This window comes from Aquarana catesbeiana, linkage group LG08 (genome assembly GCF_042186555.1).
Source record: "Aquarana catesbeiana isolate 2022-GZ linkage group LG08, ASM4218655v1, whole genome shotgun sequence".
Lineage (NCBI taxonomy): Eukaryota > Metazoa > Chordata > Amphibia > Anura > Ranidae > Aquarana > Aquarana catesbeiana.
In genome coordinates, this window is record NC_133331.1 from 307,722,765 (window position 1) to 307,737,224 (window position 14,460).

The following is a 14,460-nucleotide window of genomic DNA, read 5'->3' on the forward strand; positions in this document are numbered from 1 at the left end:
GAGTTTCTTTTTTGGTTTGAATTGTAATATACAAGATATATGGTAAATTGGACTGGGTGTGCGAAGTACTATTAGGGGATTTACAAAAGTGATGGTGCCGAGTGGTGAAGTGGTGTAAGAATAACTAAGTGATAGGGTCTGGATGTGATAAAATATAGCATGGAAAAAAATATTAATGTGTGCAAAAAATAAAAAACAACACAAAAAAATATCAATATATATATGAAAAAGTTTCAGACATGTGCAAAGAGGAAAAAACCAAAAGTGCTTGTAATATTTGATGGTGAAAAAAATCCTGTATAAAGTGAATGAAAGTAAAAGAAGGGTGAAGTGCCTGATGATTGAATTGTATAAGGTTATAAACTACTAGTGAAAATAATGATATTATTGAGAGTTGGACTGTGTATATAAAGTATCAGTATGATGATAATATATCTGAATAACGGAAAATATGTGAATTAAATGTTCCATACTATGTGAGCTGCAGCTGTTCAAACATATCCAGTATTTGTACTTACTTGTTAGTTCCGACCCTTTCTGAATATATTGGCAGCATTCCAGAGATCACCTAAAGATCCATAGGAAGCTGCACCTTTATAGGGTTTGAGTTATATACCTATGAGTTAGACGGAAACATGATCCCGAGGGTAGTTGGCACCCGATACCACCTCGATAGCAGTTCATAGTTTTCATAGTTATCTCCTTCCCAATCTCCGCTGACCATTTTGTGGTATATGTAGGTAAGGCACCATGAGTGTGTTCTAAGATCAGTTGATACGTCAAAGATAAGGTATGTCGAGGAGTGTCAGAGAATGTGCATAGTTGTTCGAATCCGGTCAGGGGTCTGTGAATCTGTTTAGAGTCATGGAGCTTTTTACAGTACGAAGTCAGATGTCCGCAGGTGAGCCATGTCACTTTCCAATGGGGTAGATACAAAGGTGCCTAAGGTATTGTCGACAAACTGACGTGCCGTGGGCCAGGAGTCCCTGTTATAATTATCTATAGTGTGTGTTGAGCTGCCTTACGGAAAATTTGGGTTGTCAAACAGAGGGGTGAGGGGGCTTGGTTCAGATGACAATGAGTAGCTATCTCTCCTACGATACCAGATTGCCAGGGCATCTCTAGTAAGAGGGGACAACGTTAAAAGTGATTTGTAAGTCCGCTCATAGCCCCAAAGAAGCGCTTGCAGATCATATGGAAATAGATCCTGTTCCACAGACGTGGAGGCTTTGAACATAGGATGGGGAAACCACTCGAGGATGCGGGAGACCACTGCCGATGTATGATAAAGCTCAAAATCAGGCAGGCCGCCTTTTGTGATAGGAGAGCATAAAAGTTTATGTTTCAGCCTCGGGTGGCTATCCCTCCACACAAATTGGATAGCCATAGATTGTAAGGTGCGAAAAAACGCTGAAGGGAGGGCAATAGGGAGGGCCTGAAATAAGTATAGTAACTTGGGGAGTATGTCCATTTTTAATGTGTTCATGCGACCTACCCAGGACAATGGTAGGTCCATCCGATCCTCCGTGAGGTGTCAGAGTTTTTTGAGTAGAGGGCCAAAGTTCAGGGGATATATGTCTGAGGAGTGTTTTGGTATGGCCGTGCCTAAGTATGATATAGAGTTCGATCGCCATTGAAACGAGAAATTGGATTGGAGGGAGGAATGTGTAGAATGTGACAGAGAGAGGTTTAGGACCTCCGTTTTAGAGATGTTTAGTTTATAATTACTAAAACGACCAAATCTATCTATCTCTGCAAGTATGGAGGGTATGCTAATATGAGGTTGGGTTACATAAAGGAGCAGATTATCTGCATATAAGGAGAGCTTACATTGGGATGAGGGAGTCTCTGCATCACAGGAGAGAAGGCAAGCCAGTATCTGGTGGCGTTGAGCGTATGTAATTAAATGTATGGTCTTGGTGGTGTTGTCCCTGGCCAAAGCCCACCTGGTCCTTATGTATGGTTTTCGGTAGCAGAGGAGATAAACGGTTTGCGAGGATCTTTGCGTACAACTTTAGATCAATATTTAGAAGGGATATCGGTCTATAGTTGGGGCAAAGAGAGGGGTCCTTACCAGATTTAGGGCTTGGAGTATAGAGGAAGAGAGGGCAATGTTCTTATCAATAGCATTAAAAGCCCTCGCTAGCAAAGGTGAAAGTTGAGGTGCAAACATTTTGTAAAAGCGTGAAGAAAAGCCATCTGGGCCAGGGCTCTTGCCATTTTTAAGAGTCTTTATTGCGATTAGGAATTCTGTTTCAGACAGGGAGGACACGAGGTCCTCGACATCTGACAGTGGGAAGGTTGGAAGTGCCGTCTCCTGAATGTATGAGGACAGATCTTGTGAGGTAGGTATAGGCGGCGGAACCCGGGGGGCGAGGTTGTATAGGGTAGAGTAATATTGGCGGAATTCTTCAGCTATCGCCGAGTTCTGCATTATTTTATCTTTAATGGGAGAGTTTATAAACGGGATAGACCGTCTGGTTTGCCGGGGTTGAAGTGTGTTTGCTAGATGTTTGCCACATTTATTGGCTTGTGAGTAGTGGACAAATCGCCCTTTGTCGCGAGCTATCAGAGACCTCTCCGCAAAAATTAGCAAGAGGTCCCTCCTAGCATTGGTGAGTTCTAGGAGAGTCGCATTGTCAGGGTTTTTTTAATGTGACTCTTCCAGATTGGCTATGGTGGTGAGAAGACGTGTCGTGTCCACCATGCGGGCACGCTTCAATCGGGACCCATGTTGAATTAGTTTGCCCCTAAGTACGCATTTAAGCGCTTCCCATTTTGTAAGCGGGTTAGTGGTGTCTTGGGCATGGTCCAACAGAAAGTGTTTAATGGTCTGTATAATGTCCTGTGAGCATACTGTGTCTAGTAGGAGATTATCGTTTAGCCTCCAAGAAGAGATTCGTTTGTGTGCAGGGATATTCCCCAAGTTCATGTGTATGGGGGCATGATCTGACCAAAGGGTAAGGCCAATAGAGGCGGAGGGTGAGTAGTCTAATAGGGACTGGGAGATGAAAAGGTAGTCCAATCTACTGTAGGAGGTATGTGCGGGGGAATAATAAGTGTAGTCCTTAGTGCTAGGATGAAGCATCCTCCACACATCCACAAGGGATAAATCAGCTAGAAGTGTTCTCATTTTGGTCAGGGAGGTCAGAGAGATTGAGGACTTACCAGTTGATGAATCAAGACAAGGTATCAAGGTGGAGTTGAGGTCTCCTCCCAGGATCATGTTAGTTGCGCAGAATCTTTTCAGCCGGGAAACCACCGAGGAGAGAAATTGTTGTTGATCCTGATTTGGCGAGTATACGTTAATAACAGTATAAATGACATTCATGTATGATAGTTTAATAAAAAAATATATCTACCTAGAGGGTCAATATAAGTTTCAAGAACGTTTGAGGTGAATGATGCATGGAATGCTATAGAAACCCCTTTAGATTTTGCTGAGGGGTTAGTACTGTGAAACCAAACGGGGTATTGTTTATGGAGAAATTATGGGATTTTGTCTGTTCTGGGTTTCTTGCAGAAGAAGGATTTGGGTCCGCATTTTGTGAAAGTGATATAGTATTTGCTGTCTCTTCTCTGGGATGTTAAGGCCCCTACAGTTTAATGAGGAGACTTTTAAGGAGGTTTGTGCAGCCATAAGAAAGCGGATTTAAATGGTGTATAAAAATAGACATAGGGGAGGCTCGCTGTCTCAAAGGGATGTGTGGAGGAGAAGAAGGGGGGAGAGGAAGGACATCTAGTGGTGGATTGAGAGAAGAAACACAGAAGTAGAGAAAGGAAATCAAGGCCTAAACAGCCTAACTATTTGCCTTGTGAACAACATATCAGCTAAGACCGCTATGGGCGCTGAAGACCCTAAGTGGGGGGGTTTGCTGTCAATGCACAGAGGAGCCCACACACGCCGGGCGACTATAATAAAAAAAAAAAGATTTTGCAATACTATGAACATAACAGCTCAGGGCTCTGCACTGCTGTGTGAGTGATAAACAGCTATACGCAATTCTCTTAGAGGGTAAATCCTCCAGAGACACACTAGGACTCAAACAGCATACAGAGCTTCTTACCCAGTATCAAAACATAAACAGTTTTGGTCTAAAGGAGGAGGGGGGGGGGGAGGAGGGGAGGGCTGGGATGAAACAAGTGGAGGGAACAATGGTCAACCAGAGGAATGTTTCCTATACCGCAGGTAGTCATACATCTAAATGATATATAAAAAAAGATAAAACTATAACATGAAACCTGTACTGAAAAAATAAGAGATTGGGTTAGTAGAATAGTGTCCCAACGAAACTGTAGACAGGGATGTCTTCACCGGTCAGGGGCCTGTGAAGAAAATTGTGGTCCATAATCAAAAGTAGAGGTTCAGCCCTCTGTCGCTGTGGAGAAGTCCGGCTTGCATCGTTTGTTCTTCTTCGTTTGCTTCTGCCATCCAGTTGCAGCTTTGAAACCAGGAGTGGCTGCATGAAGTGGCCAGTCCGGGATGGAGATCTGTGGCAGTTCAAAAGTCCCGAGGAACTTGGGGAGATCCCCTAGCGCACGGAATGTCGCAGATTTACCCTCATGAGATGCGAACAAGTTAAAGGGAATTCCCCAGCGGTATTTAATTTGTTTCGCTTGGAGGGTGCCTGTAAGGGGTTTTAGAGCACGCCGCATGTCCAGGGTCATTTTAGAGATGTCCAGAAGCAGAGATACCGGGGTGCCGTTGAAGTATATAGCATTTTGAGAACGTGCAGCTTGCCTAATGGCGTCTTTAATCGCATAGAAGTGCACCCTACAAATAACATCTCTGGGGTGTTCCAGGTTCGGGTTCTTAGGGCCGAGGGCTCTGTGGACACGATCTAGTTCCAGAGGGGCATCTTTGTCTTTCTGGAGCAGTTCGTTAAACATGGCAATGACTGCGGGGGCTAGGTCTTTGGTTTCAACAGATTCCGGGAGGCCGCGTATGCGTATGTTGTTACGTCTGGGCCTGTTTTCCTGATCATCTTGATGGTACATCAATTGCTGTATCTGCAGGGTGTGCTCATGTAGAATGGTTTCATGCGTTTGCAGTGTGGACGCAGTCTCCTCCATATGATGTTCCACTTCTTCAATCTTATTAGTGACATCCCTGCGCAGTTCAGAAACCTCTTGTTTATATGAACGCTCCAGTCGCTGTACACAGGCCTCAAAATCATGCGTAGTGGGGAGTGCTTTAATGTATGCCTCCATGTCCCATCCACCATAGGATCTGTGAGAGTCTGGGGAATGGCATGCAGAGCGGACTGAGCCGGTCTCAGAGTCAGGGGGGGACCGAGGACGTTGTCTGGTCTTCATGTGGGGAGTGGAACGCTGAGAAATAGCTCCTTGTGAGGCCGCATGTGTGCCTGAGGTCCGGGCCGGCGCCATCTTGGACGGGGGGGCCGGAATGATTTTGCCTCAAACGGGTGAAGAAACGGTCTATGTCCCCTTCAAGATGCGGATCGGGGGTATGGTGCCTGTCTCCCCCACCTCTCCTCCCCATAACTGACCTTATTTCAGGTGCTGGGAAGTGCTGAGAGCCTTGGATTGTCCGGCGTGTGCGGGAGCTCCAGAGGGGAACGTCTTACTTCCTCATGCGCTCGCCCACACCCCTCATTCACTTTATACAGGATTTTTTTCACCATCAAATATCACAAGCACTTTTGGTTTTTTCCTCCTTGCACATGTCTGAAACTTTTTCATATACTGTATAAATTTATATTTTTTTGTGTTGTTTTTTATTTTTTGCACACATTAATATTTTTTTCCATGCTATATTTTATCACATCCAGACCCTATCACTTAGTTATTCTCACACCACTTCACCACTCGGCACCATCACTTTTGTAAATCCCCTAATAATACTTTGCACACCCATTCCAATTTACCATATATCTTGTATATTACAATTCAAACCAAAAAACAAACTCAAATACGAGTGAATGGACAATATTAGTTGATATTTCCTTATTAATTGATTTGAACATTAAGCAGTCTGGCTACATAGGACAATACGGAATACTTACCCGACACCTGCTGACCGCACATTCATTCTTACAAATATTAAATTGCAGGTGCCTCGCCCCACACTTTCCCCACTGGGTCCAAGTGCGTGGCTCCTTGCAAGCCCCATAAACGATGGACGCGCCTTGAGGGGATGGAGGGAACAGGCGGACATTGTGGGACAACCGAACGTAACCATTTTTACTAACTCTAGCCAGGCGATACATTCCTACTTTCCCATCCCCAGAATGGTAAGTACTTCACCATATGTATGGGGATGTACTCTCAATACTTTTAAAATATTATGAAATGACCCATCATGTTTTGTACACTGCAGAAAATCCTTAATAGAACCTTTTGATGTATCTCCTTAGAATTTAAAATCCCCCTGAAGACCATAAGAGAAAAGAGTTGAAATGCATTGGGGTATTCATGGGGTATTCATGTGGACAGCATCAATACAATGCAACTGTATAATTAGAATTTTCCTAATGAATTGATTGCCATGAGTGATGGTTTTTTGTTGTTGTCTGTGTCTCCAACCAAAAATTTGTATTCAATATTGATTGTTCCAATGTAGCTTATTTCATGTTGGAATTAAATAATAATATTTTTACAATATGGTTTCAGAAAAATATTTTGCTGCTAAAAAACCCCCTGGGGAAACTTTTCCACTATTTTGCAATGCTTTTTGGGGTGCGCAGCTGTGCCAACTCATGCATGTGCTATTTCACTTTGTTGTAGCTTTTAAGAGGGAACCCCACACAAAAAAATCACAAAAAAAGAGCAAGGGCCCCCTAAAAAAAAAAAAAACATACTGGACCCTTATCTGACCATACAGCCTGGCTGGTTAGGAAAGGAGGATGACGAGAGGACAAGCGTTCCCCCCCCACCCCCCTGAATCATACCGGACCACATACCCTCAACATGAGTAAGTGCTTTGCCAAAGGGAGGACCCTCCAGCAAAGCACATTATCCCCACGTTGATCAGGACAAGGGCCTATTCCCCACAACCCTAGCCTGGTGGTTGTGGGGGTCTGTAGGCAGGGGGGCTTCATGGAATCTTGAAGCCCCCTTTAGCAATAAGGGGGAACCCAGATACCAGTTCCCTCATGTGAACAATTAAAGGGTACATAGTATCCCTACTAATTCACAAAAAAAGTAAAGCATAAACAAGTCACGTTTTTTACCAAGTCCTTTAGTTAAAAAAATAAATAAATGCCCCATGTTGTCCATCTGCCCTCGATCACTTCACCCAGTCATATAAGGATTGGAGTTTTGGTTCCCAAACCAAAAAACCAAGGGGCAGGGGCAGTTGGACTATTACGGTACAGGTAGATAGGTAAAGTCAAGTGTAGAAACACATATATAGGAAAATATACATAGAATTTTTATTATATATAAAACACAAAGCGCTTTGATGCTAAATAGCTGATAATTACACATAAAACCAAGTGAGGCTGCTATCAAAAGAGAGTGTTTTCAGAGTCACTTAAAAAGAATAAATAATGATATTTGAAGCGCTTCACAATGTGCATGAAAATGAATATATAAGAATAAATATAAATAGTCAAATAAATCCAGCGGTGAGTAAAAATTCCTAAAAAATCCAGCAATCAAAATAGTGTAAAATTATAAAAAATTAGTGACACCAAATGTGTAAAAAAATTCACATAAAAAATCCACATAAAAATAAATATATAGGAATGTATTCAGAAGGTTCAATTATACAGGTGTAGAATCCTGATTGGTATAGAGCTTTTGATCACTAGCAAAGCTGTTTAAAAACACTTGCTTAATTAAGGTGCTCATTGACCTTCATAGTAACAATGTGTTTTTTGCTTCTATTCACAACCAATGTGAGAATCATAAACAGGCAGATAAGACAAAAAACCAATCATTGTGCAATAGTTAGGATACCAAGGTACACAGGCAAACTTCAATCCACTCACGTGTGCCTTATAATGATAAGGCATATGCAGGTTTTACTATAGCAGGCAGCCGCCTTAGACAGGAGCAGATTCACTGCAGTACACTGTGTGATACTGCTGATCTGCACAGAGCGTCCTTGGCTCCTCCATTATATTTATTTTTATGTGGATTTTTTATGTGAATTTTTTTACACATTTGGTGTCACTAATTTTTTATAATTTTACACTATTTTGATTACTGGATTTTTTAGGAATTTTTACTCACCGCTGGATTTATTTATATCATTATTATAGAATTTTTATTAATACAAGATCAATAAAACACACATAATCATGTACAATTTAAAAACATAGTGATAATCCATACAAATCACCAGTATAATGGACCCCAAGAGGGGAAAATCACAGTGGGATTGAGGGTCATGAAAAGCATCTCAACTAGTTTTGCGGTCTATTGCCACTTCGTCAGGAGAATATCTGTAATTTGATTAACAGTTTATCAGTAACTATACAAATTAGCCAAAAACAATAGTACAGTCACACATAACAATGATAACAATATATACATGGGGAAAAGAGGGCTAAGCTGCTTACCTAGGTACCCTTGCCATTGATATAGATCAGCGCTTTTCAACATTCTTGTAGTCAATTTGTAAATTGACAACGCTATACAAGTACCTGTGGTGAAAAAATAATAAAATAAATGCACCTTAAGATTCAGTAATGTCGGTACACCATTTCCTAACAAGTCACCTCTCCTCTGGAACTTCCTGTCTTTACCCTATATCACTTCCTGTCCGTACATGACATCACTTCCTGTCTTTACCCTACATCACTTCCTGTCCGTACATGACATCACTTCCTTTTTTGCGTTCCACGCTCAGGAGTGAGATCACCATCTTGTGGAGAATTTAAATACAACAGCCTTCATTCATAAATACTGCAGTCTTTATTCATACATTAAAACTCGGCACATTTACATTTTCGGCACGTTTATTATTTTTTTATTGCTTATCTTTATCCTCATGTAAAACCAAATAACAATAATAAAATATAATCATTTTCATTTTAGTGCTATTAAACACACACACTATATATAATTGTATATATACAGTGCCTTGAAAAAGTATTCATACCCCTTGAAATTTTCCACATTTTGTCATGTTACAACCAAAAACGTAAATGTATTTTATTGGGATTTTATGTGATAGACCAACACAAAGTGGCACATCATTGTGAAGTGGAAGGAAAATGATAAATGGTTTTAAATTTTTTTACAAATAAATATGTGAAAAGTGTGGGGGGTACATTTGTATGGCGCCCCCCCTGAGTCAATACTTTGTAGAACCGCCTTTCGCTGTAATTACAGCTGCAAGTCTTTTTGGGGATGTCTCTACCAGCTTTGCACATCTAGAGAGGGACATTTTTTCCATTCTTTGCAAAATAGCTCAAGCTCTGTCAGATTGGATGGAGAACGTCTGTGAACAGCAATTTTCAAGTCTTGCCACAGATTCTCAATTGGATTTAGGTCTGGACTTTGACTGGCCCATTCTAACACATGAATATGCTTTGATCTAAACCATTCCATTGTAGCTCTGGCTGTATGTTTAGGGTTGTTGCCCTGCTGGAAGGTGAACCTCCTCCCCAGTCTCAAGTCTTTTGCAGACTCTAACAGGTTTTTTTCTAAGATTGACCCTGTATTTGGCTCCATCCATCTCCCCATCAACTCTGACCAGCTTCCCTATCCATGCTGAATAAAAGCATCCCCACAACATGATTCTGCCACCACCATGTTTCACAGTGGGGATGGTGTGTTCAGGGTGATGTGCAGTGTTAGTTTTCCACCACACATAACGTTTTGCTTTTAGGCCAAAAAGTTCAATTTTGGTCTTATCTTCAAGCAGTATCAATTCCTATTTGGTTTTTGGTCTACTACAACTGGATGTTATTGGAGTCTTCTATTTCTGTTCTTTTTTGCTCTTCTTCTCCTTCAGTAGAGCAGACCCCAAGCCAGTCTCGCTGTTTGTCCCAGGTTCTTTTCCCTAAAGGTGCACGGCAGCCAGGCACAGAGCAGTTTTTCTGTCTCTTCATTCAATAACCAGGCAGAAGGCTTTTTTTGGGGGTTTTATTGGTTGAAGAACTGGGATGGGGAATTGGGTTAACCTTGGGATATTCCAGAACTAGTGCAACTTTAACTGAGGACCACTCTCTAGTAGAACTAACTTCTTCAAGGCAGGCCTCTATTAAAAGAGGATGTGGGCATACAGCGATCGCGGGCCGCCGGCGGACATCGAGTGGGCGGCCCGCTCATGCCCGTTATCCTGCTTTTACGGACTGACGTACAGATAACGTCAGTTCGTGCAGGAGAGCTGACCTGCTGCAGTATATCTGCGTGAGCAGGTCGGCAAGTGGTTAATATATACAGATCTTTCTTTCCGGATTGTATTGTCTACCTCTTTTATCCATTCCCTATGTGTCGGTGGATTCATTGCTAGCCATTTTCTCCCTATTAACTGAATAAACACCTAATTCTTGCCATATGTTTGTTATTTCCAATATTTTCATTTCTTATACATTCCAAGATAAATATCGCTGGATTCAGCTCAAAGTTGACACCAAAGACCAAGTCTATGGTGTCAACAACCTTCCTTCAATATCTATGCAGCTTTGGACATCTCCACATCATATGGATGAGATCTCCCCTCAGATCCCCACACCTTGGACATCTAGCATCGGGTCTCCACCCAAATAAGAATAGCTTTCGGGGGGTTGTAATACCTTCTGTGAAATAGCAACTGGGAAGTTCTTTGCGATGGGGATAATGATACTAATGGTCCAGTATCTAATATGTATCTCCAGTGTTCCTCTGTTATATCTCCCAATTCTTCTACCCATCGATGTTTACAAGGGAGTTGGCCTTTACCATTTATCGCTCCTTCACATATCTTTTCATATATTTCCGATATCAATCCTTTAGTCAGGTTTGCATAGGTTACTTTACGAAGAATAGTAATCCCACTCCACTCCAGCAGTTTCCCTCTAAATTGTTTGTCCAAATCATGCCTACTTTGTAAATATCTATAGAAAGACTGTTTTGGTATACCATATTCCTCTCTAACCTCCTGAAATAATTTAAAGGTTGTCTCTCTATATAATTGGATTCATCGCACCAAACCACACCTTTCCCATTCTTTACTCCTCTCTATATATTCAACCTCTTGTATATATTTATTATCCCATATGGGTGAAAATTCTTCTCCCTCATAAGAAATGACCTCTATCTTGGTAGTTGTTGAATGTCTCACTAAGATGGCTCTTTTTTTTACCAGTTAAGGGGTACCCACTGCTGAACCAACTGTGGAAGTGATGGCTTGGGAAATTTTTAAACCCAATGGAATGATTGGTGGTGTAGTGTCTGACAGATGAGAACAGTTTATTTCAAAGTTCTGGAAACGATTTTGCTCAAATTAAGGTGTAACAGTTAATCTGTCTTCTGCTTTTCATCCTCAGTCTAATGGTCAGATTGAGAAGACCAATCAAACGATAGAGCAGTACATTCAATGTTTTGTCAGTTAATTTCAGGATGATTGGGTGGACTACCTTCCTACAGCAGAACTTGCTTATAACAATTCTAAACATAGATCCACTTCTTAAAGTTCTTTTTGGCCCCTGCGTGGGCAACTGATGTCTGTATGAACTTTCTATTTTATGTAATAAAAATGGGCTGATACGCCTTAAAATACAGTTTGCTCTGGCACAACTCATTGAAAATGCACCTACCACATGAGTGTAATCACCCCAATACCAGAAAGGGGATACACAGATGACATGACACTGACAAACTCTCTGAGCCACTGATGGGTATGACCTCTGTATCACTGATGATGAAGATAATAACTGGGAAATAATGGAGCTGATCACTGTGAACATGAGGAGCATAACCAAGATGGCAGCGATGAAAATATTCTATGTGGCATTTGTAGTGGCTCCATGTATTCTTAGAATATTATCTGGCACACATTTGGAACCGGACCTTCTGGATCATCTGGAGCTGGACCTTCTGGACTCTCTGAAACTGGACCTTCTAGATCCTCTGGAACTGGACCTTCTGGATCCTCTGAAACTGGACCTCCTCGATCCTCTGGATCTGGACCTCCTGGATCCTCTGGAACTGGACCTTCTCGACTCTCTGGAACTGGACCTTCTCGAGTCTCTGGAACGGGACCTTTTAAATTTTCTGGAACGGGACCTTCTCGACTCTCTGGAACGGGACCTTCTCGACTCTCTGGAACGGGACCTTCGCGACTCTCTGGAACGGGACCTTCGCGACTCTCTGGAACGGGACCTTCTCGACTCTCTGGAATGGGACCTTCTTGACTCTCTGGAAATGGATCTCCTGGGTTCTCTGGAACTGGACCTTTTGGATCCTCTGGAACTAGACCTTTTGGATGCTCTGGAACTGGACCTTCTGGATCCTCTGGAAATGGACCTTCTGGACTCTCTGTGACTGGACCTCCGTGATCCTCTGGAACTGGACCTCCCAGATTCTCTGGAACTGGATCTTCTGGACTCTATGGAACTTGACCCCCTGGGCTCTTTGGAACTGGACATCCTGGACTCTTAGGAACTGGACCTTTTAGACTCTCACATATCACTAATAAAACACCAATGGAAGACTCTCTATGAACTGAGCACATTCCAATCAGGAAATCATCTAAAAATGTTAGTTTGTAAAAAATTAATCAGAACAGAATATTGTAGAGTAGAGCTTTCTTGTTTATTGTAGAAAATCGGATTACGTTATTAACACACAATAAAGAATCTAAATTAAATCTAATTTAAAAATAATGATACTTTAGTCAGTTCAATAAAAAGTTAGTTTCTTCAGTAAAGCAAAAAAAGATGTACAGTATATTGGCTAATAGCAACCAATAAAAGGTATGGTCCATGGATTGGCGTATTCTATGGTGGGGTCTGTGTGAGTGTGGGACTAAGTCAGCATTGTTTAGAGGATCGTATTACTACAATTGAATCCCTGCAGACCTATAACTATCACATCATTCCCAAAAAAATCCCATTGTACTTTGGCCACGCCTCCAAATAAGACAATATGAACGCAAAAACTTTATTAGCCTCTGTGAATATTCTGGGGTCCAAGAAGTGATTTTCTTTAACAGAAACATTTTATACATTCTGACTATAAGGAAGGACACATGTTCTCTGGGGGTTATTCTTGCCACACTCCCCATTTGTCCATCTGAACATTAAAAAGGTAGTTAGTCCATGTGAATTTCCTGGTGTCGATCATGGGCACTTTTTTGACTGAAGCATTTCCCGCACTTTGAACATGAATAAGGACGCTCCCCTGTGTGACTTCTCTGGTGAGCAACAAGTTTGCGTTTCATATTGAAACCTTTCCCGCACTCTGAACATGAAAAGGGACGCTCACCTGTGTGAGTTCTCTGATGTAAAAAAAGGTGTACTTTCTGAATGAAACCTTTACCACAGTGCGAACACGAGAATGGACGCTCACCAGTGTGAGTTTTCTGATGTTTAAGAAGGTTTCCTTTATGATTGAAACCTTTACCACAGTGCGAACACAAGAATGGACGCTCACCTGTGTGAATTCTTTGGTGATTAACAAGTTCTACTTTCTGAATAAAACATCTCCCGCACTCTGAACATGAAAAAGGACGCTCACCTGTGTGAGTTCTCTGATGATTTAGAAGGCTTCCTTTCTGAATGAAACCTTTACCACAATGCGAACACGAGAATGGACGCTCACCGGTGTGAATTCTTTGGTGGTTAACAAGAAGTACTTTCCGAATAAAACCTCTCCCGCACTCTGAACATGAAAAGGGATGCTCACCTGTGTGAGTTCTCTGATGTAGAAGAAAGTTTTCTTTGAGAGTATAACGTTTGCCGCACTCTGAACAGGTTAAAGGATGCACACTCTTATGACTTTTCTGGTGTGTAGGAGGCTCTCTGGTTTCTTTGGAAGAATTCCCAGACACTGTAGATGACAAGGAATGCTCTCCTGTGTGAGCTCCTTCATGGTTTAAGGAAGATTCTTCAGGATTAGATGGATCTGTTGATTTATCTGTACTGTGAGATTCAAAAATAATAGTATGTGGATTATCAGAAGATTCCTCAGGATCAGAGAAATCCCATGATCTCTCTATATGATAAGTTCCATGATGTATTATTTGTGTAATGCGATTCACTCCTGGAGAACGTTGTGTGGTGGGATTTTCTTCTGCTTTATATTCTGAAGATACATTATTCAGGACATAGTGTCCACCTGTTGGAAATCAATGTTTAAATGTCATAATAATTCTTCATGTCTTTCATTCAGAAGTCATATACAGTATGTTGGTCTAACACACTACAGTATCTCAGAGCTCTGGCATGGAATGAAGTGCAATCATAACATAAAATATCAATACAAACCAGATAAAGATACAGCATCTCCTCCTCATTTGTTGGGAACATGACGTTATATTGAGGAATGGAGATGGACCTTTCA

General features: G+C 41.6%; 1 protein-coding gene across 1 annotated transcript in view; it reads right to left on the reverse strand.

Moving 5' to 3' along the window:
• The window catches only part of LOC141106915 (uncharacterized), a 61,208-nt gene that overhangs the window by 19,946 nt on the left and 26,802 nt on the right, over positions 1 to 14,460 (reverse strand). Inside the window, exons 14-17 of the mRNA XM_073597844.1 lie at positions 13,214 to 14,235; positions 11,968 to 12,505; positions 4,560 to 5,240; positions 2,075 to 2,442 (exon numbers count right to left, since the gene is read on the reverse strand). Coding sequence (XP_073453945.1) covers positions 2,075 to 2,442; positions 4,560 to 5,240; positions 11,968 to 12,505; positions 13,214 to 14,235 — 2,609 coding nt within the window. The remainder of the gene's footprint in view (positions 1 to 2,074; positions 2,443 to 4,559; positions 5,241 to 11,967; positions 12,506 to 13,213; positions 14,236 to 14,460) is intronic.